This window comes from Stylophora pistillata, chromosome 11, assembly GCF_964205215.1.
Source record: "Stylophora pistillata chromosome 11, jaStyPist1.2, whole genome shotgun sequence".
In the NCBI taxonomy this organism is placed as follows: Eukaryota; Metazoa; Cnidaria; class Anthozoa; order Scleractinia; family Pocilloporidae; genus Stylophora; species Stylophora pistillata.
Window position 1 is genome coordinate 14,629,757 of NC_142529.1, and position 23,565 is coordinate 14,653,321.

Genomic DNA, 23,565 nt, shown 5'->3' on the forward strand with positions numbered 1-23,565 from the left:
AAAACATTCTACTTTTTACAGCAGTGTAAGGCTTTATTCGATTAATTTGTATATATTTCAACATTGCAGCTGAAGGACAACAAGAACAGATTATTGACCTTACAGGATTGCATATTGGCAAAAATTAAAGACCTTACACACAAAAAAAGAACAATGCCAAAGATTGTTTTAAACCTCAGTAAACTAAATGAAGAACCCATTTTATCAGCACTAAATGTTGTAACTGCACTACTTTAGGGACTAAATTCTCAACTTTTAAGACAGGTAATATGGTGTAATGATACAATTAACAGTTTTATATTTTGCCAACGCTTCACCTACCTATAACAGACACAAGTATGTTCTTAGGTGCGCTTGTGACCCTACTTGGTCCTTTATTCTGTTTCATGGTACAAATGTATGTTCCATTGTCTTCAGGTTGAACAGGATCAATGTGTAGACTGCCACTGGGCATTTGAGAAAATCTTCCCCCATTAAGCAATAAATTTCTTCCTTGTTTGCTCCAAGTTATCTGTGGAGGTGGTTTTCCTTCAGCATTACAGTTTATAATTCCAAACATGTCTGCAGTAAGGCTCTGCTCGCCTTGAGTGTTTTCAGTGAATCTTGCTGTTGGAATAAACAATGAGGACAACCACTTACCAAATTGTAGCTGCATTGAAGAAATGTCGCCTAGTCTGTACTTTGTCTATATGCTGAATGCTGGTCACATTTACTGTACAGTTACATGTATTTTAACATACTCTAAAATTAAGGCCTTCTCAGTATGTTAAAAACCATTTACCTACCATTAATATAAACTGTGTAATACTGAACATATTCCAATCTGCGGCATTCATAAGTTCCTCCATCAGACAACTGCACATTTTCTATGACCAGCTCACCATCTTTTTTGGTCTTGACCCTCTCAGAAGGAGAAGTTCTATTTTGCATCTTTTTACCATTAATAATCCACATTGCAAAACTGGTTTTGTTAAGTATTGCGCAGTGAAGATTTTCATTGCTACCAATATCAAAGAAAAGTTCCTTTTTCCCCATTACTTGTTTGTTCACTGAAAGAAATTTTTTCAAATAGAACAATGATAAGTTCATTCTGTTTAAACTTTTTGGTACTAGCTAGCTATAGATTGTAAAACTATTAGTATCTTAATCCTTGTTGCAAACACTGTAAACAAGTAACTGGTCATGTTCAGGAGTTTTCATCTGGGCATTATAAATACTTTACTTACTTGGTTGACACAGTGCTTGAGAACCTTTGTCATCTCCTTGACATTGACCTGGCACATGCAACTTTCCATCAGAGCGAGTGCAAGATGCAAGTTCTACCTCGTTTCCAGTGCAAGAAACATCAAACATTACAGTAGTAATGTTCTCACCCTCTATGTCTGAGCCAATGAATTCAGCAAGAGCCTCTTCAAAGCCAAGTTGACGACAAATAACTTTGACATCATTGAAATCCCATCCATTGGCACATATTTTCCCCCATTTTCCTTTGTAAAATACTTCCACTCTTCCACCATACTCTACATTTGCACCATTCAAGCGAACAGGAACTTATAAAGTCACAAAATATTGAGAAATTAGTGAAGGTATGTTAATTATGTAGTAAATTAAGAAAAAGATTGAAAATATGGATAAAAGAGGGAGATAGCATGATTATAGACAAATTTAAAAAGTCAAGGTGTGACCAAACAGGTTAAGATATCCAATATGGTTGAAGGGTTCTTTGATAGGCAGTTGTCTGGGTATCATCTTTGGGCCTTTATTTACATCTTCAGTTACAATTTAAATTAATCCCACAAAACAGTCAAATTTTCTTTCTTAATTTGTGATATTTTTAACAGTAAGAGCAATCTTTGTGAAAAAGGCTACTACATTATTACTGATCAAAGCAAGAAAGAATGTTTTAGTGAGGTCTTTCACCTCAAATATTGATCAAGTCTATAAGGGTACCATGCAACTAGAATGCGATGTAGAAGACTGAAGCAGATATGACTAGAGTCCAAAATGCATAATTGATCATTACCTTTGCACAATTGCAATTTGTTTGAGAAGTGTTCTCCACATTTTGTCAGAATGGTGGTGCAGTTGTAGTTAATAGATGTCTCTGATTCATTGTCACTGTCTTCATACCATCTTCCATAGTAACTGCTGTTAGAGTATCCCATTGCCATGCACATCAAATCTTCTTCAGCTTTATTCCAGTTACTGATGCAAAGCTTTTGCCAGCTGCTGTTTGTGTAGATTTCCATTGTGCCAACTGATGGGTTCCCCTCCGTTGTAAAGCGCAATGGAAATTCTGATGGAAGAAATAACACAAAATTGCAAGTCTGTTTTAAATAGCCTTCTTAATTCATTCTACATGTTTTAATTGTTATGCGAATGATTCCCTTAGATAGGCACTCAGTTTCAAATGAATTCCAATTCTAGGTGTAGATGTCTAGAAACAATCACTAGCCCATGGCAAAAACATATTAATTTATACTGCTAGCATCAGACATTATATATTTCAACAAGAAACTGAATATTTAAGCTGAATATTAATTTATACTGCTAGCATCAGACATTTTATATTTCAACAAGAAATGGAATATTTAAGAAGTAATTTTCAAGAAAATTTAGTGGTAAATGCATATAAATGATGACACCAAATTAAAATAGTAAAAACATTTGCAAGACATAATGTATGGGATTGGATGCTAAGACAAAACAATAAAGATGACGATCCTGATGATTATAATAGGTGTGAGAATGATAATGATAACATTAATAATGACTAGAACTTAAATATTCAAGTGTCACTGTAATGTTAATGATAATTTTGGAAAAGGTGAATCTATTATGAAGTAACTTAAAAGGCAAAGGCTTTTAAAGAAATTAGCCATTAAATATGGGGTTCAACAAAGATTACACTCTGATGTCGGTATTTCCATAAATATTGCACCATATAATTACAATTCACACACACTGATTTCACTATCTGTATGAGTTACCTTCACGGCAGCTGGATATGTTGTTACATTGTCTCACAACTGCTCTGTTCCCATCACAGTTTTCCCCGCCATATGCTGGTTCTGGATTAGAACATTCTCTAAACCTTATCTGTATACCACTGACTGTTTTTGAGCAGATACTCCAAGCACTCCACTCATTCCAACCGCCATTGACTGACAATGTTTCAACAACAAGCAGATGAGAAACAACTCCAAACTTTGCCTCCGGGAGAAGACACTGTGATTACTTTGTTTTCCGAAATTATGATTTATTACTTAGCCTAGTCAACATTTTCATTCTAATAAAGAGCAGGAAAAAATTAAAAAAAACTTAAAACACATATATCACTGAAAAAATGTCACGTAAATTATTACCTCTGCCTCAGGGTTAATACGCTTTTTTTAATTGTTACAAGATTTTTGGTAATTTTTAGTTCTCATTTCGGAGACCCTGATAGAACGCAATGTTGCAATTTCGAACAATCGACCTCAAATCGTATCCAATCGCACAATTCATGAAAAATCACATAATTCAAAGAAAATTGCCAAAATTCCACAAGCTAAACGATTAATTATTACTTTATCTCCAAAAATCCATTAACTATCATGGTATCAGAGGTTAACATGATCAACTGACTAAATATGCTCTAAAATGCACAACTGCTTGCCAATTAGCAAATGCTATGCATACGGCTAATTCATTCATGTATTAAATAAGAGTAAGGTGAGAAAGGAACTTGGATTGGCTCGTTCAATGAGGCACGAGGAAATCTGGGCAGTTCTGTATTTGAAATGAACAACTGCCTGCCAACATGCAAATGACATATATATATATATATATATATATATATATATATATATATTATGAGAGGAAAAAAGGACGTAACTACATTTCCGTAACTACATTACGTCCTTTTTTCCTCTCATAATATTTATTCTGCTCTGCTTCAACGTATTGAGCACTGTTCCACGCGAAAATCGACTTGCAGACTTCCTATATATATATATATATATATATATATATATATATATATATATAACTGCAGACAGGGTGCACACTGTTTCGACCTATGTGGGTCTCGTCAGTGCAGTGCAGACACTGGGCCAAGCTCTGGAATAAACCATTGCCTGGGCGCTACACTTGTGGGACCAAGTGCAGGCATGTTGCCATGCGAGATTGCTCAAATCACAACTAAGGTGATGAGCTTCGCCCAAAGGCTAAGTGCATGGCAACCCCAGTGTAGAGTGCTCAATCGCAAGGTAGCCAAAAGGCAAAGCCAAGCGAGAGCTATCTAACTGCAGTCAGGGTGCACACTGTTTCGACCTATGTGGGTCTCATCAGTGCAGTGCAGACACTGACACTGACACGTCAGTGCAGTGCAGACACTCTATATATATATCTATATATAGAGAGTTTAAAAAATTGCGAGGATGGACAACTTCTGACATCAAAATATAGAAAATTTTAATAAAAAACGTTTCGGTCCGAGACCTTCTTCAGATATCTACAACTTTTGAAATAAAAAAAAGAGAGCATTAAAGTGCCACTACGACGAAAATTTGTCACTCTCTGGTTTTGACATTTTTTAGCGCCAATCAAGTTAATATGTTTAGAATTTTACTATGCGGTAGTTTTTAGGTCGATGGAAGCGAAATATGCCTTGATATATAGCTGGCCGAAATTCACGAAAAACCCGTCCGCTATTACTCAGCACGCAACCGAGAGCCAGCGACTGAACGGTTTTATGCATGAAGCGGTTTTACGCATGAAGCGGTTTTACGCATGAGTTGACCTGTGACGTCATATGCACACTTTCGCATCGTGCTTCGTGTGTTGTGAGAGATTCCACAGTGGAAATTCTAGGCGTTTTATAAGATGTATTCTTCCTCGAATTCTTCTTCCAAATGGCATACAAATTTAGCCACGTTTTTTAGGTTGAGCTGTGCATATGACGTCACTTCCGAAAGGCTCCAACTAGTGCCAACTCTTTTTGCCACACTCGGCCAGTTTTGAATTGAGTAATGGCAGGCGACCAAAAACGAAAAACAAGGTTGTAATAATCATACTTCCCGTGAGAATTTTGCGATTAAACTTGGCATGGTAAGTGTTTCTTACTTCTAGTTTCCAGAAGTGAAAAGAAAAGGCAATGCGAAAGTTTGATCATAGTGGCACTTTAAATAAGATCGAAGTGCTAATGAATACGTAATTATAGATAACGACTAATGAATTGGTGCTAATAAAAAGATAACAAGAAACCTAATTAAAAAGAAAGCAATGGACAAAATACAAGAAACAAACCCTAAAAACTAAGAGATAAGAATACTAAATATGTTAAAATGAGTGGCGTAACCAATTGCAAAGAAGCAATGCGGCAAGTTAAAAAAGGGAGAGGCCCACTTTTAACTACAACTATAAACCGTAACAAAATCCCAAAACAAGGCCTTTGGAGCCCGAAAGGGCAAATTAGCAGCAAAATCCCTGGAGGGGCCCTTAAATGATACTAATCATAATAAGATCCCTTGGCAGGGCCTCTGAGCCCAATCCACACCTTAAAAGGGCCGAAAAAATCCAAGAAAAGGGCCTTTGAACGATCAATTAGTAGTTCCTAATATAAGATGGAAAATTAATTATTTATAGCAAATTCTATTTTTTGAATGAAATTCCTTTCTTTTATTCAAGCCATGGGGTGCCAAAGAGAACAACTGAGCACTCCAATAAGCCTCTTTTGTGATTAAAAGCCTATCGATCTCTTCAGAGCCACTGGAGGCCTGTACCTGATCAATGCATTGGAACGAAAAATCGTCCAGGGTGTGTGGGGTTTAGTTAAAGTGTATCGCTACTTCACAAGTTGTTTTGTTTGTGAGCATAGCAGATTTGTGCTTTCGAAATCTAACTTTAAAGTCGGTACTAGTAGATCCCACGTATTGCAGGCGACATTTCTTTCAAGAAGCCAAGTAAATCACATTTTTAGAATCACAAGAGAGTCTAGAGTGAATGGTGTAATTTTTGTCCGTCTGAAAGCTGAGAAATGATATAGATTCAACAAAAAAATTCTTACAGAGGTCCCTATATATATATGTTACAGAGGTCGCCTATATATACATATATATATTAAAAAACAGACTAGGAGAAGTTGTGGCTGTGAAAAAGTGCTTGATGTGGGTTGCAGAGCATTTCAATAGCGGTTATAAATTAATGACAGGAAGATCGTGCCACCATTACTCTGAGTTTCACGCAGCTTGCGCTGCGATCGTCAGACGGTTTGAAAGAAACAAAAACCGTCTGACGATTGCAGCGCAAGCTGCATGAAAGTCAGAGTAATAGTTCCTGTCATTAATTTATAACCGCTACATATAATTATAATTATATATATATATATATACTGCTGATTCATTCAACCTTTTTACTGTATCAAATAAGAATAAGGTGAGAAAGAAACTTTACCAAATCAAAATATCGACATATAGTAAAAAACATAGCAACTACTGCATGCACATTAAGAGCAGATCCGTGCAAGAATCAAACAAAATTGCAAATCCTCAGCAAAGCTGAAAAAATCAAATTCACTCGTCTTTTGCATATAGATAGCCTTTAGTAAGTATATGAAGGCAAGAGTACCAGATAACCCCATACATTAATTATGCATTCAGACTAGTAGACTTTGTTGTTAAAGTTTTGTCATAAAATACAAAGAAGTGGAATGCATAATTAATGTTTGGGGTTATATGGCACTCTTTCCGTATATGAATGCCATGCAGTTTTTTCCTTGAAATATCTGTTAGTTCCTGAGAAAAATGATGGAAGCCATTTTCCCCTTAGGCACAATTTGGTGATCCCAAATGCGTGCAAATGGGGTGGAAATTAGTCATGATTCGCTTGACTCGCTTGTCAAAAACTGCTTTGCTAGAAAAAGCCATCATAGTTCCAATTTGTTGTATAACTTGCCATGGTCTAAACAACATGATTTCCTAAACATTAGATTTATCTGTGTATTCAAGAGAAGTAAAGAAGTTATGGCTCTCCCATGCTACGTAAGACGGTAGGCGAAGAGTGAGGATAATTTTGAGCATGCGCCTTTGATTAGAATTTCATAAGATTAAGAATGACAATACCCGAGTTAACAATCTTTCAAAGTAAATGTAAATTTTACTTTGTGGAAAGGAAAGTGGGATTTTTAAGAATTTGTTGAAAATCGTCAACGAAATACCTAAAATCACGCCATGTTGTGTATACGTGACCATTACCAAAAACAAAATCGTTTTTGTTTTAGAAATCATGGCAACTCAAAAAGCGTAAACAACAATGCAAATATACTGACCCCAACTGGGATATGATATTCTCAAATTTTCAAAGTGCTTCATTTTACCCTTTGGTGAATTTCATTCGTGAGGTTTATCATGAACAGAGAACTGAGCCCGCCGCTGCAGCCTCGATCAAAACCGGCTTAGTTTTCAATGAATTCTTCGTAGCTCACTTTTCACATTTGTACTCTTTATACTGTTACTACAAATTTTCTGAAAATTCTGAAGGAAACCATAAAAGGGCTGACAATAAAGCCAACTAGTTCAAGCATGTGTTCCCATGCAGTTTACCGTGGACCGTTTTGAGACTATGTAAATTACGTCTTGCTCACAAAGCACCACAAAATTTGCATATCAGGCTGAGCAAGAATTCGTGACAGTAATTGATACGGATAAGGTATTCTCAATGGTTAAGATTGGGTCTCTAAGCCATCTGTCTCTTTTCTTTTGTTTTTGACAATTGTTGTTCCGGAGTTTTCAATCAAATCAGTTCAAAACAGGAAAGAGGTCTCGACGGTTTTACCTTATGTAATTTGCGTAGCGCGACTTTATAATATGATAAATTTGTGAACTGCTGACTATACACGCAAAGTATTGTCTTTCTTAAATTTAGAATTTTTATTTAGCTCACGTGGGAAAAAAAACATGCACTAATGATGTTAATTTAGTTACATAGAATTGAGGTGTTCGATTCTGCAAAAGTAAGTAACAAGAAAGATAAATTCTTGGTAAAATAGTTTATCAGCAATCTAAAGAGAAATCTGCTACCCTAAAGTAATGCATTATAGAGAAAGACCACATACTTCCTCTCCCCCCCACTCCATGAACAAATTCAGCTGTCACTCAAGCTCGTTTGGCCTCTATGCTAATTTAATTATAAATTCAAGCGAATCAAATTTGCATACAATCTATATAGTCGGCTCAATCAGTGTTTTAATGAATTTTGTCGCAAAGAACACCAACACGTCGTATCAAGCAGACAAGGAATACAAATTGCAAAGTTTAGACGTTTTCAGGAGCATCCATTTTTATTGAGCTGCAACATAAAGTGGCGGTGCAGATGTCAAACTTACAGAGACCGCAGAATGAAGAAAACGGCAAAACAGACTGAAACTCTGGACTTATATATATAAACAGCTAAGAATATCATATTTGAGTAATGGTTATTATATTTACTTTCAATTAATATATGCATCGGAGTCGTGTTAATTCTTATTATATCAATGCCTTGATGGTCACAAGTACACAACAGGATGGCGGGATTTTTTGTCTTTCTTCACGAATTTCAAAAAATTGTAAAAAATTCCAAATTCATTTCCCCAAACTAAACTATACATATTCTGAAAGATCATCAACTCTAGTATTATCATTCGTAATCTTACAACATTCTGAGCAAAGGCACGTGCTAAAAATTATCATTGTTTTTTGCCTACCGTTTTATGCAACACAGGAGAGCTATAAGCTTTTGACTTCTCTTGAATACTGGAATCAATCTAATCCTTATGAAATCACGGTGTTTGGACAATGAAAAGTTGTACAATAACTTGGAACTGTGATAGGTTTCTCTAGCGCAGTTTTATTGATACGCGAGTTGAGTGAATCATGACCTATTTTAAACCTGTTCGGTGTCGCCAAATTGATCCCAGGACTAAAAACGAAATGTTTCCATTTTTTCGGAAGCAAATAACTTTTTAAGGAAATAAACTGCACAACAATTGTCTACTTTCTAAAGGCTACTTGTACGCAAAAGAACAACAAATTTTAGTTTCTTAACTTTGCCATACAATGTTTGATTTTTGCACGGATTAATGCTCTTAATATCTAGAAAATCATGTAAATTGGCTAAAAAGGGGATGGAGCACCTTAACCTGAAAAATTAGTGCTCATAAAGATAACAGATGGCTGGCATAACACTGATTACTCACTCTTCTTACCTGGACAATGATTTGTGTTGCAAGTTTGGTTCATGCGACTAAGTCCTTGGCAATCCTCTCCAGGCCACACTCGCGGTGGATTGGTACAGCTGCGATATCGTCCTTGTGATCCACCACCACAAGTTACACTGCACCTCCCCCATGACCCCCATGAGGACCAACCACCATCAACTATCATCAAATTAATTAAAATGATTAACAGTTTAACATGACTAGACTGCTTGTCGTTTTAACTTTGGAACCAAATCAAACAAACGTAAGGAATAAGTTGGAAAAAACAAACAGTCAAAGACTGCACTTGGCTACAAGCAAAGCACAATTTTTATACCATAAAAATAACAAGAGGTTGTTATTATATTAACACCAGAAAGAAGTGTTGCAGCATATTTGTCTCACATGTTAAATAGAAAACCTGCTTCACCCCATATGTTTATGACATTTTCATTATATTAAAAGCAGGAAAACTTAAAAAAAAATTGAATCACATAAATTATTCAGGAAATGCCATGCAAATGATTACTTCTGCTTGGGTTAACACACCTTTTTCATTGTTACAAGAATTTTGGTAATTTTTAGTTTCTTGTTTCCTTTTTTATAAAGCTGAAATTTTTCCACTGTCTTGTTTTGGTGGATAGGAGGTATAAAACACTGAGTACTGACTCTCCCTTAAACAGTTATACATGTTGCAGCATGAGAGTTGGTCCTTGTTAATCCCTTCCACCCCACTGTAGAGAGGGAATGGTACAACAAAGCACTCCTCTTTGTAATTCACCCCTGCAAGTTACATTGCAGCTCTCCCATGTTCCCAAGGATGACCAGTCACCATAAACTATCATTATATCAGTGGTTGACAAGATCAACTGATTAAATATGCTCTAGGCAGTTCTGCAATTGAAATGCAAAACTGCCTGCCAACATGCAAATGACATATAATTATATCTGTACCGCCAATTACTGTTAGAAAATAAGGTGAGAAAGAAACTTTAGCTTAATACCAAATCAAAATACCAGCATATAGTAAAAAACCTTACAAATCCTGCACATTAATATCTAGAAAATCACGTAAATTGGCAAAAAAGGGGAAGGAGCACCTTAACCTGAAAAATTAGTGCTCATAAAAATAACCGATGGCTGGTGTTGGAAAAAATAAACAGTCAAAAACTGCACTTGGCTACAAGCAAAGCACAATTTTTATACCATAAAAAGAACAAGAGGTTGTTATTATAATAACACCAGAAGGAAGTGTTGCAGCATGTTTGTCTCGCATGTTAAACAGAAAACCTGCTTCACCCCACATGTTTATGACATTTTCATCATATTTAAAAGTAGGAAAAATTATTGAGGAATTAATTTACCGCATAAATTATTACTTCTGTTTGGGTTAATACACTTCTTTCATTGTCACAGCATTTTTGGTAATTTTTAGTTTCTTGTTTCCTTTTTTTGTAAAGCTGAAAATTTTCCGTTGTTTGGTTTTTGTGGATGGGAGATATAAAACACTGACTACTGACTCTCCCTTGGACAGTTATACGTGCTGCAACATGAGAGTAGGTCCTTGACAATCCCTTCCACCCCACTGTACAGAGGGAATAGTTCAACTGTGCACTGGTCTTTGTAATCCACCCTCACGAGTTACACTGCAGCTCTCCCATGCTCCCCAGGATGACCACACCAGCCACATTAACTGTCATTTCAGCATATTTCTATAGTCTAAAAGTTCCTGTATTTGAGCGATTAATGAAATTCAATAGAAAAAAGAACATTTTTAAATAACACAAATGTTAAAATGAAAAACATTGCCCACTTCTGATAAACAAAATATCAAAGCTTGAAAAAACTTACCACCTGATTTGTTTGCAAACATCCGCAGGAAAGGGAAAAAGATGAAAGTCAATAAAATAGAAAGAACATTTTTCAATAAAATCAATTCATTTTCATTCAGGATACTCTTAACCCTTCATTGACCCCTAAGAGTACTTGTATTTGATTTCTCCCAACAATATCACACCTTAATCAAGTACTAAGGCCACAAGAATAAAGGAAATGATCCACAACTAAAGAAGTTCTTGACTGTTTAACAAATGCTACTTGTTAACACTTTGTATCCTGAACAGTATGGAGAATATGCATACTGATGTTAGGGTGCTAATTTAGGTTAGAGAATTAAGACAGTGGTACAGTAGTTATATACAGTCATAAATTATGACCAACTGACTAAATGAGAAGGAAGTCTTTTTAAGACAATGACTAAAGGAAGCATTTTCAATAAAAACATAGACATGATAAATGATAAAATGAAAAACACTGAACACTCTCAATAAACAAAATATCAAAGCTTCAAAAAGCTTACTACCTGATTTGTTCACAAACATCCACATGAAAAGGAAAAACGTGAAAGTCAATGGAATAAAAAGAACATTTTTTGATAAAAACAATTCATCTTCATTAAGGATTCTCTTAACCCTTCATTGACCCCTAAGAGAATTGTATTTGATTCCTCCTTACAATATCACATCTTAATCAAATCAACATCCACATGAAAAGGAAAAAGGTGAAAATCAGTGGAATAAAAAGAACATTTCGATAGGAAAATTCATTACTTGACGAGGGAATTCCACATTAAATTGCACTTGCACTGCGAAGCGACGAGTGCGATATCGGTTTTCAAGTGCAATTTAATGCGGAATTCACGAGTAAAGTAATGGATTTTCTTTGAATCGCATAACTGAATAAAAATGAGTAAAAAAAGGAAACAGCATTACCTAAAATTGTTTTGTTTACGTAGATGCGAACTTTTTTCACTTAGCCTAGTTTACAACTCGCAATTCCACACTAAATACCTCTCTTCGTTAACTAATCAGAATGCAAGATTTTATTCAATGATGCGATTCTATAAAATAAATTAATCTTCATAAAGGATACTCTTAACCCTTCATCGACCCCTAAGAGTATTCTTATTTGATTCGTACAAACAATATTAAAATTTAATAAAGTGCTAAGGTCATAAAGAATAAAGAAAATGATCCCCAAGAAAAGACGCTCTTGACTGTTTAACAAATTCTACTTGTCAGCATCTCAGGAAATGCACCCTTAACAGTATGAAGAATATGCATACGGATGTTAGGGTCAAGGCTCGTCAATAGCTTTTTAACTTGTTGGACAAGTGGCTAGTGAAAATTTAGATTTTACAACAATTTCAGTTTGTTTACTTGCCAAACTGGCTAATAGCAATTCAAAACCACTAGCCAAAACTGAATACTTATTAGTCTGTGACTACTTGGCTACTTTTAATGTTGAGCCCTGAGGGTGTTAATTTAGATAAGAGAATTAAGACTGTGGCACAGTAATTAAATACGGTAATACTGACCAACTAACTAAATGAGAAGGTAGTCTTTAAATCAATGACTACAGGGAGCATCTTTAATAAAAACGTAGACATGAGAAAATGAAAAACATTGAACACTCTCTTAAAACAAAATATCAAAGCTTCAAAAAGCTTACCACCTGATTTGTTCACAAACATCAAAAGGAAAAAGATGAAAGTCAATGGAATGAAAAGAACATTTTTCAAAAAATCAATTCATCTTAGAAAGTGTATAGTGAACAGTATGGAGAATATGCATACTGATGCTAGGGTGTTTCAATTTAGGTTACAAAACTAATTGGCACAGTAACTAACTATGGTAATAATAACCAACCAACCAAATGAGAAGGAATTCTTCATAAGCCAATTCTTTATAAGGCTAAAGGAAGCATTTTTTAATAAAACTTAGACATAATAATATGAAAAACACTGAACACTCTCAATAAGAAAAATAACTAAGCTTCAAAAAACTTACCACCTGATTTGTTCACATTTATCCACATGAAAAGGAATAATTATATAAGGCATATTATATAAAAATATAAAATATACTTTTATAAAAAAGAACAACTGACTACATAAGAAGGAATTCTTTTAAAGTCAATGACTAAAGGAAGGATTATTAATACAAACACAAATGTTAAAATGAAAAGCAATGAACACTCTTAATAAACAAAATATCAATGCTTCAAAGAACTTCAGGGCTTGACACTAATGGTAGCCCACTAGCCACAGATTAGTAGAAATTTCAGCTTTGGCTACTAGTAACGGTTTTCCATTTCCACTAGCCAGTTTGGCTTAAGTATATAAACTGAAATTGTCCCAAAATGTAAAATGTCACTAGCCACCAAGTTGAAAAGTATGCGTCGAGCCCTAAACTTCCCATCTGATTTGTTCACAACCATCCACATGAAAAGGAAAAACATGAAATTCGATGAAATAAAAGGAATATTTTTTAAAAAATTCAACTCATATTCATTAAAGATGCTCTTAACCCTTCATTGACCTCTAAGAGTGCTTATATTTGATTTCTACAGACAATATCGCACTTTAATCAAGTACTAAGGTCATAAGAATTAAAGGGAGACCATCTACAACAAAAGAAGTTCTTGACTGCATGTTTAACAAATTGTACTTGTTAACACTTAGGAAATATATCCTGAAGAGTATGAAGAATATGCATATTAATGTTAGGCTGCTAATTTAGGTTAGAGAATTAAGACAGTGGCACAGTAATTAAATATGGTAATAATGACCAACTAACTACATGAGAAGGAAGTCTTTTTAAGTCAATGACTAAACGAATAGCTATTAATACAAACAATAAACTGCTTACAAGAGAAGGAATTCTTTTAAAAAAAAAATAATTAAAGAAGCATTATTATTGAGTCCCATTGACAAACAATGAATAAAAGGTTTAAGACACTCACGATCTGATTTATTCCAAAACATCCACATGAAAAGAAAAAATTATATAACACAAGATATAACTAATATAAAAATATCTTTTTGAAATGTAGAAAAAGATCATCTACTTACACGAGAAGGAATTCTTTTAAAATCAATTATTAAAGGAGCATTATTATTGAGCAACCTTGATAAACAATGAATAAAAGGTTGAAGACACTTACCACCTGATTTATTCCAAACATCCACATGAAAAGGAATAATTATATAACACAAGATATAAATAATATAGAAATATCTTTGTGAAATATAGAAAAAGATCAACTGCTTACACGAGAAAGAATTCTTTTAAAATCAACTATTAAAGGAGCATTATTATTAAACACTGTTGATGAACTACGAATAAAAGGTTGAAGACACTTACCACCTGATTTATTCCAAACATCCATATGAAAAGGAATAATTATATAACACCAGATATAAATAATATAGAAACATCTTTTTGAAATATAGAAAAAGATCAACTGCTTACACGAGAAGGAATTCTTTTAAAATGAACTATTAAAGGAGCATTATTATTAAACACTGTTGATGAACTACGAATAGAAGATTGAGGACACTAATACCATCTGGTTTGTTCCAAAACATCTAATCAAAACGAATAATTATACAACACACAAGATATAAGATATAAAAAAGACTAACTGATTACATGAGAATAAATTCTTTTAAAATCAAACATTTGTTCACAAAAATCCACATGAAAGGCAAAAAAATGAAAGTCAATGGCAAAGTGAGAACAATTTTAATAAAATAAATTCATCTTCATTAAGGATAATCTTCACACTTCATTGACCCTAAAATTAAAAGTACTTGTATTTGATTCCTCCTAACAGTATCTCACCTTAATGACGTACTAAGGTCATAAGAACAAAGGAAATGATTCACAACTAAAGAAGCTCTCGACTGTTCAACGAATTCTACTTGTCAGCATCTTAGGAAATGTATCCTCAATGGTATGGAGAATATGCATACTGATGTTAGGGTTTTAATTTAGGTTAGAGCTTTATGACAGTGGTGCAGTAATTAAATACCGTGATAAAGACCAACTGACTAAATGAGTAGGAATTCATCTTAAGTAAAAGACTAAAGGAAGCATCCACATGAAATTAAAAGGAATAATTTTATAAAACATAGTAATATAAAAATTATAAGACCACCTCACTACATGACAAGGAAATCTTTTAAAGTCATGGACTAAAGGAAGTACCATTAATACAAACACACAAATGATAAAATGAAAAACATCGAACACTCTCAATAAAGCTTGCTAGGCACTCAAGAAGCTAGAGTCGCTCTTGGTTATCGCCTCGCGCAACTCTTACGCTTCTTTCATGCTTAGCAACCTCCCACATGCATCTATGACTCAATAGGGTATGCTGCGTTTTTTAAGTATGGAGAATATGCATACTGATGTCAGGGTGTTAAAAGATGGAGAATTGTGACAGTTATACTGTAGTTAACTGTAGTAATAATGACCAACTAGCTAAATGGGAAGGAGTTCTTTTAGAACGAATTTTTAAAGGAGCAAAATTAATACAAACTCACACATTATTACTGAGGTGAAATACATTGAACACTCTGGATAAACAATATTTAAAAGGTTGAAGACACTGACTGAGTTGTTCACAAACATCCACGTGAAAAGGAATAATTATATAAAACATTATAAAAAAAATAAAAAATATATTTTTTATAAAAAAAGACCAACCGACTACATGAGAAGGAGTTATTTTACATTAAAAGAGCATTATTATTGAGCACCATTGATAAACAATGAATAAAAGGTCGAAGACACTTACAACCTGATTTGTTCACAAACATCCACATGAAAAGGAATAATTATATAACACAAGATATAAATAATATAAAAGTATTTTTTTGAAATATAAAAAAAGATCAACTGCTTACACGATAAGGAATTATTTTAAAATCAAATATTAAAGGAGCATTATTATTGAACACCATTGACAAACAATGAATAAAAGGTTGAAGACACTATCTGATTTGTTCGCAAACATCCACATGAAAAAAAATAATTATATAAAATATATTATAAAAAAAAATAAAAAATATATTTTATATAAAAAAAGACCAACCAGCTACATGAGAATGCGGTAATAATGACCAACTAACTACATGAGAAGGAAGTCTTTTTAAGTCAATGACTAAACGAATAACTATTAATACAAACAAACAAATAATAAAATGAAAAAACATTCAACACCCTCATTCAACAAAATATCAAAACTTCAAAAGGCTTAAAACCTGATTTGTTCACAAACATCCACATGAAAAAGAAAAAGATGAAAGTCAACGGAATAAAAAGAAAAGTTTTTAATAAAGACAAACCGACTGCATGAGAAGAAATTCTTTTAAAATCAATTATTAAAGGAGCATTAATATTGAGCACCCTTGATAAACAATGAATAAAAGGTTGAAGACACTTACTACCTGATTTATTCCAATCATCCACATGAAAAGGAATAATTATATAACACAAGATATACATAATATAAAAATATCTTTTTGAAATATAGAAAAAGATCAACTGCTCACACGAGAAGGAATTCTTTTAAAATCAATTATTTAAGGAGCATTATTATTGAGCACTATGGAAAAACAGTGAATAAAAGGTTGAAGACACGACCTGATTTATTCCAAACATCCACTTGAAAAAAATTAATTATATAACACAATATATAAAGATGAAACAATTTTTAGTGTAATAGAAAAAATCCGAGCCCCAGATGGGACTTGAACCCACGACCCTCCGTGATCTAGTCGGATGCTCTAACCACTGAGCTACTGGAGACTCTATGGTGAGCAAGGGTCAATTTGTGGGCCTCGACTGGAACCGCATCGCGCGGCTACACAGCCAAGTATTGGTAAGCACCTGTGAAAACTCACTAACAGCATCACGCTGTCACATTAAGGCATATCAAGATGCGGCCAACCAACCTCCAAAGTGAGCATGTAAAGATGAAACAATTTTTAGTGTAATAGAAAAAATCCGAGCCCCAGATGGGACTTGAACCCACGACCCTCCGTGATCTAGTCGGATGCTCTAACCACTGAGCTACTGGAGACTCTATGGTGAGCAAGGGTCAATTTGTGGGCCTCGACTGGAACCGCATCGCTCACCATAGAGTCTCCAGTAGCTCAGTGGTTAGAGCATCCGACTAGATCACAGAGGGTCGTGGGTTCAAGTCCCATCTGGGGCTCGGATTTTTTCTATAACACAAGATATGAACAATATAAAAATATCTTTATGAAATATAGAAAAAGATAAACTGCTTACACGAGAAGGAATTCTTTTAAAATCAATTATTATAGAAGCATTACTATTGAACACCATTGACAAACAATGAATAAAAGGTTGAAGACACTTACTAGCTGATTTATTCCAAACGTCCACATGAAAAGGAATAATTATATAACACAAGATATAAATAATATAAAAATATCTTTTTGAAATATGGAAAAAGATAAACTGCCTATACGAGAAGGAATTCTTTAAAAATAAATTATTAAAGAAGCATTACTATTGAGCACCATTAACAAACAATGAATAAAAGGTTGAAGACACTTACGATCTGATTTATTCCAAACATCCACATGATAAGGAATAATTATATAACACAAGATATAAATAATATAAAAATATCTTTTTGAAATATAGAAAAAGATCAACTGCGTACTTGCGAAGGAATTCTTTTAAATCAATTATTAAAGAAGCATTGCTATTGAGCACCATCGACAAACAATGAATAAAAGGTTGAAAACACGACCTGATTTATTCCAAACATCCACTTGAAAAAGGCAAAATTATATAACACAAGATATAAATAATATAAAAATATCTTTTTGAAATCTTGAAAAAGATCAACTGCTCACAAGAGATGGAATTCTTTTAAGATCAATTATTAAAGGAGCATTATCATTGAGCACTATTGTTAAACAAAGAATAAAAGGTTGAAGACACTTACTAACTGATTTATTCCAAACATCCACATGAAAAGGAATAATTATATAACACAAGATATAAATAATATAAAAATATCTTTTTAAAATATAGAAAAAGATCAACTGCTTACACGAGAAGGAAATCTTTTAAAATCAATTATTAAAGAAGCATTACTATTGAGCACCATTGACAAACAATGAATAAAAGGTTGAAGACACGACCTGATTTATTCTAAACATCCACTTGAAAAAGGCAAAATTATATAACACAAGATATAAATAATATAAAAATATCTTTTTGAAATCTTGAAAAAGATCAACTGCTCACAAGAGAAGGAATTCTTTTAAGATCAATTATTAAAGGAGCATTATCATTGAGCACTATTGTTAAACAAAGATTAAAAGGTTGAAGACACTTACGAACTGATTTATTCCAAACATCCACATGAAAAGGAATAATTATATAACACAAGACATAAATAATATAAAAATATCTTTTTGAAATATAGAAAAAGATAAACTGCTTACAAAAGAAGGAAATCTTTTAAAATCAATTATTAAACAAGCATTATTATTGAGGCCCATTGACAAACAATGAATAAAAGGTTGAAGACACTTACTACCTGATTTATTCCAAACATCCACATGAAAAGAAAAAAATTATATAACACAAGATATAAATAATATAAAAATATCTTTTTGAAATATAGAAAAAGATCAACTGCTTACACGAGAAGGAATTCTTTTAAAATCAACTATTAAAGCAGCATTATTATTGAGCACCCTTGATAAACAATGAATAAAAGGTTGAAGACACTTACATTCTGATTTATTCCAAACATCCACATGAAAAGGAATAATTATATAATTCAAGATATAAATAATATAAAAATATCTTTTCGAAATATAGAAAAAGATCAACTGCTTACACGGGCAGGAATTCTTTTAAAATCAATTATTAAAGGAGCATTATTCTTAAACACTATTGATAAACTACGAATAGAAGATTGAAGACACTAATACCATCTGGTTTGTTCCAAAACATCCAATGAAAAGGAATAATTATACAACACACAATATATAAGATATAAAAAAGACAAACTGATTACATGAGAATAAATTCTTTTAAAATCAAACATTAAAGGAGCATTATAAATACAAACACACAAATGATAGAATGAAAAACATTTAACACTCTCGATAAACAAAACATAAGAGCTTGAAAAAACTTACTGTCTGATTTGTTCACAAAATCCACATGAAAAACAAAAAAATGAAAGTCAATGGCAAAGTGAGAACATTTTTTAATGAAATAAATTAATCTTCATTAAGGATAATCTTCACCCTTCATTGACCCCTAAAATTAAAAGTACTTGTATTTGATTCCTCCCAACAGTATCTCACCTTAGTGAAGTACTAAGGTCATAAGAACAAAGGAAATGATTCACAACTAAAGAAGCTCTCGACTGTTCAACGAATTCTACTTGTCAGCATCTTAGGAAATGTATCCTCAATGGTATGGAGAATATGCATACTGATGTTAGGGTTTTAATTTAGGTTAGAGCTTTATGACAGTGGTGCAGTAATTAAATACCGTGATAAAGACCAACTGACTAAATGAGTAGGAATTCATCTTAAGTAAAAGACTAAAGGAAGCATTCACATGAAATTAAAAGGAATAATTTTATAAAACATAATAATATAAAAATTATAAGACCACCTCACTACATGACAAGGAAATCTTTTAAAGTCATGGACTAAAGGAAGTACCATTAATACAAACACACAAATGATAAAATGAAAAACATCGAACACTCTCAATAAAGCTTGCTAGGCACTCAAGAAGCTAGAGTCGCTCTTGGTTATCGCCTCGCGCAACTCTTACGCTTCTTTCATGCTTAGCAACCTCCCACATGCATCTATGACTCAATAGGGTATGCTGCGTTTTTTAAGTATGGAGAATATGCATACTGATGTCAGGGTGTTAAAAGATGGAGAATTGTGACAGTTATACTGTAGTTAACTGTAGTAATAATGACCAACTAGCTAAATGGGAAGGAGTTCTTTTAGAACGAATTTTTAAAGGAGCAAAATTTATACAAACTCACACATTATTACTGAGGTGAAATACATTGAACACTCTGGATAAACAATATTTAAAAGGTTGAAGACACTGACTGAGTTGTTCACAAACATCCACGTGAAAAGGAATAATTATATAAAACATATTATAAAAAAAAATAAAAAATATATATTTTTATAAAGAAAGACCAACCGACTACATGAGAAGGAGTTCTTTTAAAATCAATCATTAAAGGAGCATTATTATTGAGCACCATTGATAAACAATGAATAAAAGGTCGAAGACACTTACAACCTGATTTGTTCACAAACATCCACATGAAAAGGAATAATTATATAAAACATAGTATAAAAAAATATAAAAATATATTTTATATCAAAAAAGACCAACTGACTACATGAGAAGGAATTATTTTAAAATCAATTATTAAAGGAGCATTATTATTGAGCACCATTGATAAACAATGAATAAAGGGCTGAAGAGAGTTACTATCTGATTTATTCCAAAACACCCATATGAAAAGGAATAATTATATAACACAAGATATAAATAATATAAAAATATTTTTTTGAAATATAAAAAAAGACCAACTACTTACATGAGAAATTCTTTTAAAATCAAATATTAAAGGAGCATTATTATTGAATACCATTGATAAACAATGAATAAAAAGTTGAAGACACTATCTCATTTGTTCACAAACATCCACATGAAAAGGAATAATTATATAAAACATAGTATAAAAAAAATCTAAAAAAATATTTTTAGATTTTTTAGCATTAAAGGAGCATTATTATTGAGCACCATTGATAAACAATGAATAAAGGGCTGAAGATACTTCCCAACTGATTTATTCCAAAACATCCAAATGACAAGGAATAATTATATAACACAAGATATAAATAATACAAAAATATTTTTTTGAAATGTAAAAAAAAGATCAACTGCTTACACGGGAAGGAATTCTTTTAAAATCAAATATTAAAGGGGCATTATTATTGAACACCATTGATAAACAATGAATAAAAGGTTGAAGACACTTACCCTCTGATTTTTTCACAAACATCCGCATAAAAAGGAAAAAAGGATGGCACACAATTAATAAAAAAGACATATTAAAGTAAAATCAATTAATTCCCCCAGCTTTGACCCCTAACAGTGATTATAACATAACCAAAGTAAAGCACATGCTCTGATTGGTCAATTAGCGTCCACCATTTGCCCACGAGTTTACGCTGCTGGCATGAGCAAATGCAAAGACTACTTTTCCGTGCGCACTTGTTTTTCTGCTCACGTAATATTTGTTAAATGAAAGAAAACTCTTTTGCTACAATGTATCAATGTTATATATGTTGTAAAACAAATGGCAAAGGCCACAGTGTACACTACTGAGTTATAGATGCACTTGAGAGATTTTCTAAGCACTCAAGAAGCTAGAGTTGCTCTCGGCTATCGCCTACCACGACTTTTAAGCTTCTTTCATGCTTAGCAACCTCCTGCAAGCATCCATATAGCTCAATAGTGTACGCTGTGGCGTTTACCATTAATTTTTGTTAACAAGTGTTTAAGTTCTCCTAACAATATCACCCCTTAATCAAGCACTTAAAGGTCATGAGAATAAAGGAAATGATCCATAACTAAAGAGGCTCTTGACTGTTTAACAAATTATACTTGTCATCATCTTAGGAAATGTATAGAAAACGGTATGGAGAATATGGATACTGATGTTAGGGGGTTAGTTCAGGTTAGAGAATTATGACAGTAACACAGTAATTGAATACAGTTATAATGACCAACTGACCAAATGAGAAGAAATTCTTTTATAGTCAATTATTAAAGGAGCATCATGAATACAAACACAAGTGATAAAATGAAAAACAGTGAACACTCTTGATGAACAAAACATCAAAGCTTGAAAAAACTTACGGCCTGATTTGTTCAAACATCAATGTGAAAAGGAAAAAGATGAAAGTCAACGTTAAAAAAAGAACATTTTCCAATAAAATCAACTCATTTTCATTCAGGATACTCTTAAATTAAAAATCCTTCATTGTCCCCAAACATTACTTGTATTTGATTTCTCCTAATAATATCACACCTTAATCAAGTACTAAGGTCATAACAATACAAGAGATGATCCCCAAATAAAGATGCTCATGACTATTTAACAAATTCTACTTGTAAACATCTTAGGAAATGTATACAGAGCAGTATGGAGAATATGCATACTGATGTTAGGGGGTTAATTTAGGTTAGAATCGCATAGCTTAAAGAAAACAGGCGCTCTGATTAGTCAATACCTCAAACGGAAGAGAGAGTATTTAGCGTGGAATCGCACTAACGCATAAAGCGATATCGCAGACGTGAGTCGCGAGCAAAAATTATTGTTACGAACGTAAAAACGTAAGTACAAGTGGAAAAAAAGTGAAATAAAAGTGGTTTTCATTCTAAAAATATCTTGTTCCCTCTATTCGCTGGATATTGACACCTGACATTGAAAGGGTTTCCATCGTTTACGCACTGGCGTGGCGCACAAAAATACAAAACATCTGGTTTCGCCCAGTGGTTTGGTGGCTTTAGCTATGTGATTCAAGAAAAATTCACATGGTACAATTAAAATTGTCGACGGTTCAAACGTGAGCGACTTACCTTGCTTTCCATTCCCTTAACAATGACAGTTCTGACAGTTGACTTTAAAATGGCTTTCTTAAGGGCGCGCGTACAGAATAAAAACAAACAATAACATTGCCGTATTAATTGGCATATGGTATTTCGTGGACTGGACTGGACTGGACTAGTAAAACGCGGACTAGTAAAGCACGGACTAGTAAAACGTGGACTAGTAAAAACGCGGACTAGTAAAACGTGGACTAGTAAAACGCGGACTAGTAAAGCGCGGACTAGTAAAACGCGGACTAGTAAAACGCGGACTAGTAAAACGCGGACTAGTAAAACGTCCACTAGTGAAACGCGGACTAGTGAAACGCGGACCAGTAAAACGCGGACTAGTAAAACGCGGACAAGTAAAGCGCGGACTAGTAAAACGCGGACTAGTAAAACGCGGACTAGTAAAACGCGGACTAGTAAAACGCGGACTAGTAACACGCGGACTAGTGAAACGCGAAATTTACAACGACAACAATAACTAAAAAACAATTTCATACAAAGGCGATCACAAGACTTAATGCCGAGCCAATTTAGTGAGTGACAATCCCTGTTTGACCTTTAAGCTACACATGGGTTTGACATGCACCAGATACAAACGAATTTAGAAGTTTAGGCTAAGAAAGAATTTTATTCAGCACCAGTTCAAAATCCTAAAATACACTTTCGTAGTAAATTTCACGGCAGAAACGCAGGAGTTCGATGAATAAAAGTCGTATTAAATCTCCTTGTGTGTAGGTTGAAAGAGTCTCGTTGGCTTCAGCTTTTCGGTGGAAGATAAACCGATTTACACAC

At 33.5% G+C, this 23,565-nt stretch overlaps 2 protein-coding genes across 3 annotated transcripts in view; one reads left to right on the plus strand and one right to left on the minus strand.

Annotated features, from left to right (window-relative positions):
* The window catches only part of LOC111319115 (inactive tyrosine-protein kinase 7), a 344,836-nt gene that overhangs the window by 202,917 nt on the left and 118,354 nt on the right, over positions 1-23,565 (minus strand). The window contains exons 1-2 of one of the 2 annotated variants that reach the window (XM_088739651.1): positions 11,069-11,493; positions 9,227-9,397 (exon numbers count right to left, since the gene is read on the minus strand). In XM_088739651.1, coding sequence (XP_088595777.1) covers positions 9,227-9,397; positions 11,069-11,090 — 193 coding nt within the window. In that variant the 5' untranslated portion in view covers positions 11,091-11,493. Of the gene's footprint in view, positions 1-9,226; positions 9,398-11,068; positions 11,494-23,565 lie in introns of those variants that run through there. The other variant, XM_088739650.1, reaches the window with a different exon arrangement.
* Positions 1-23,565, plus strand: part of LOC148720188 (matrilin-1-like) — a 208,818-nt gene that overhangs the window by 132,770 nt on the left and 52,483 nt on the right. The window lies entirely within an intron of this gene.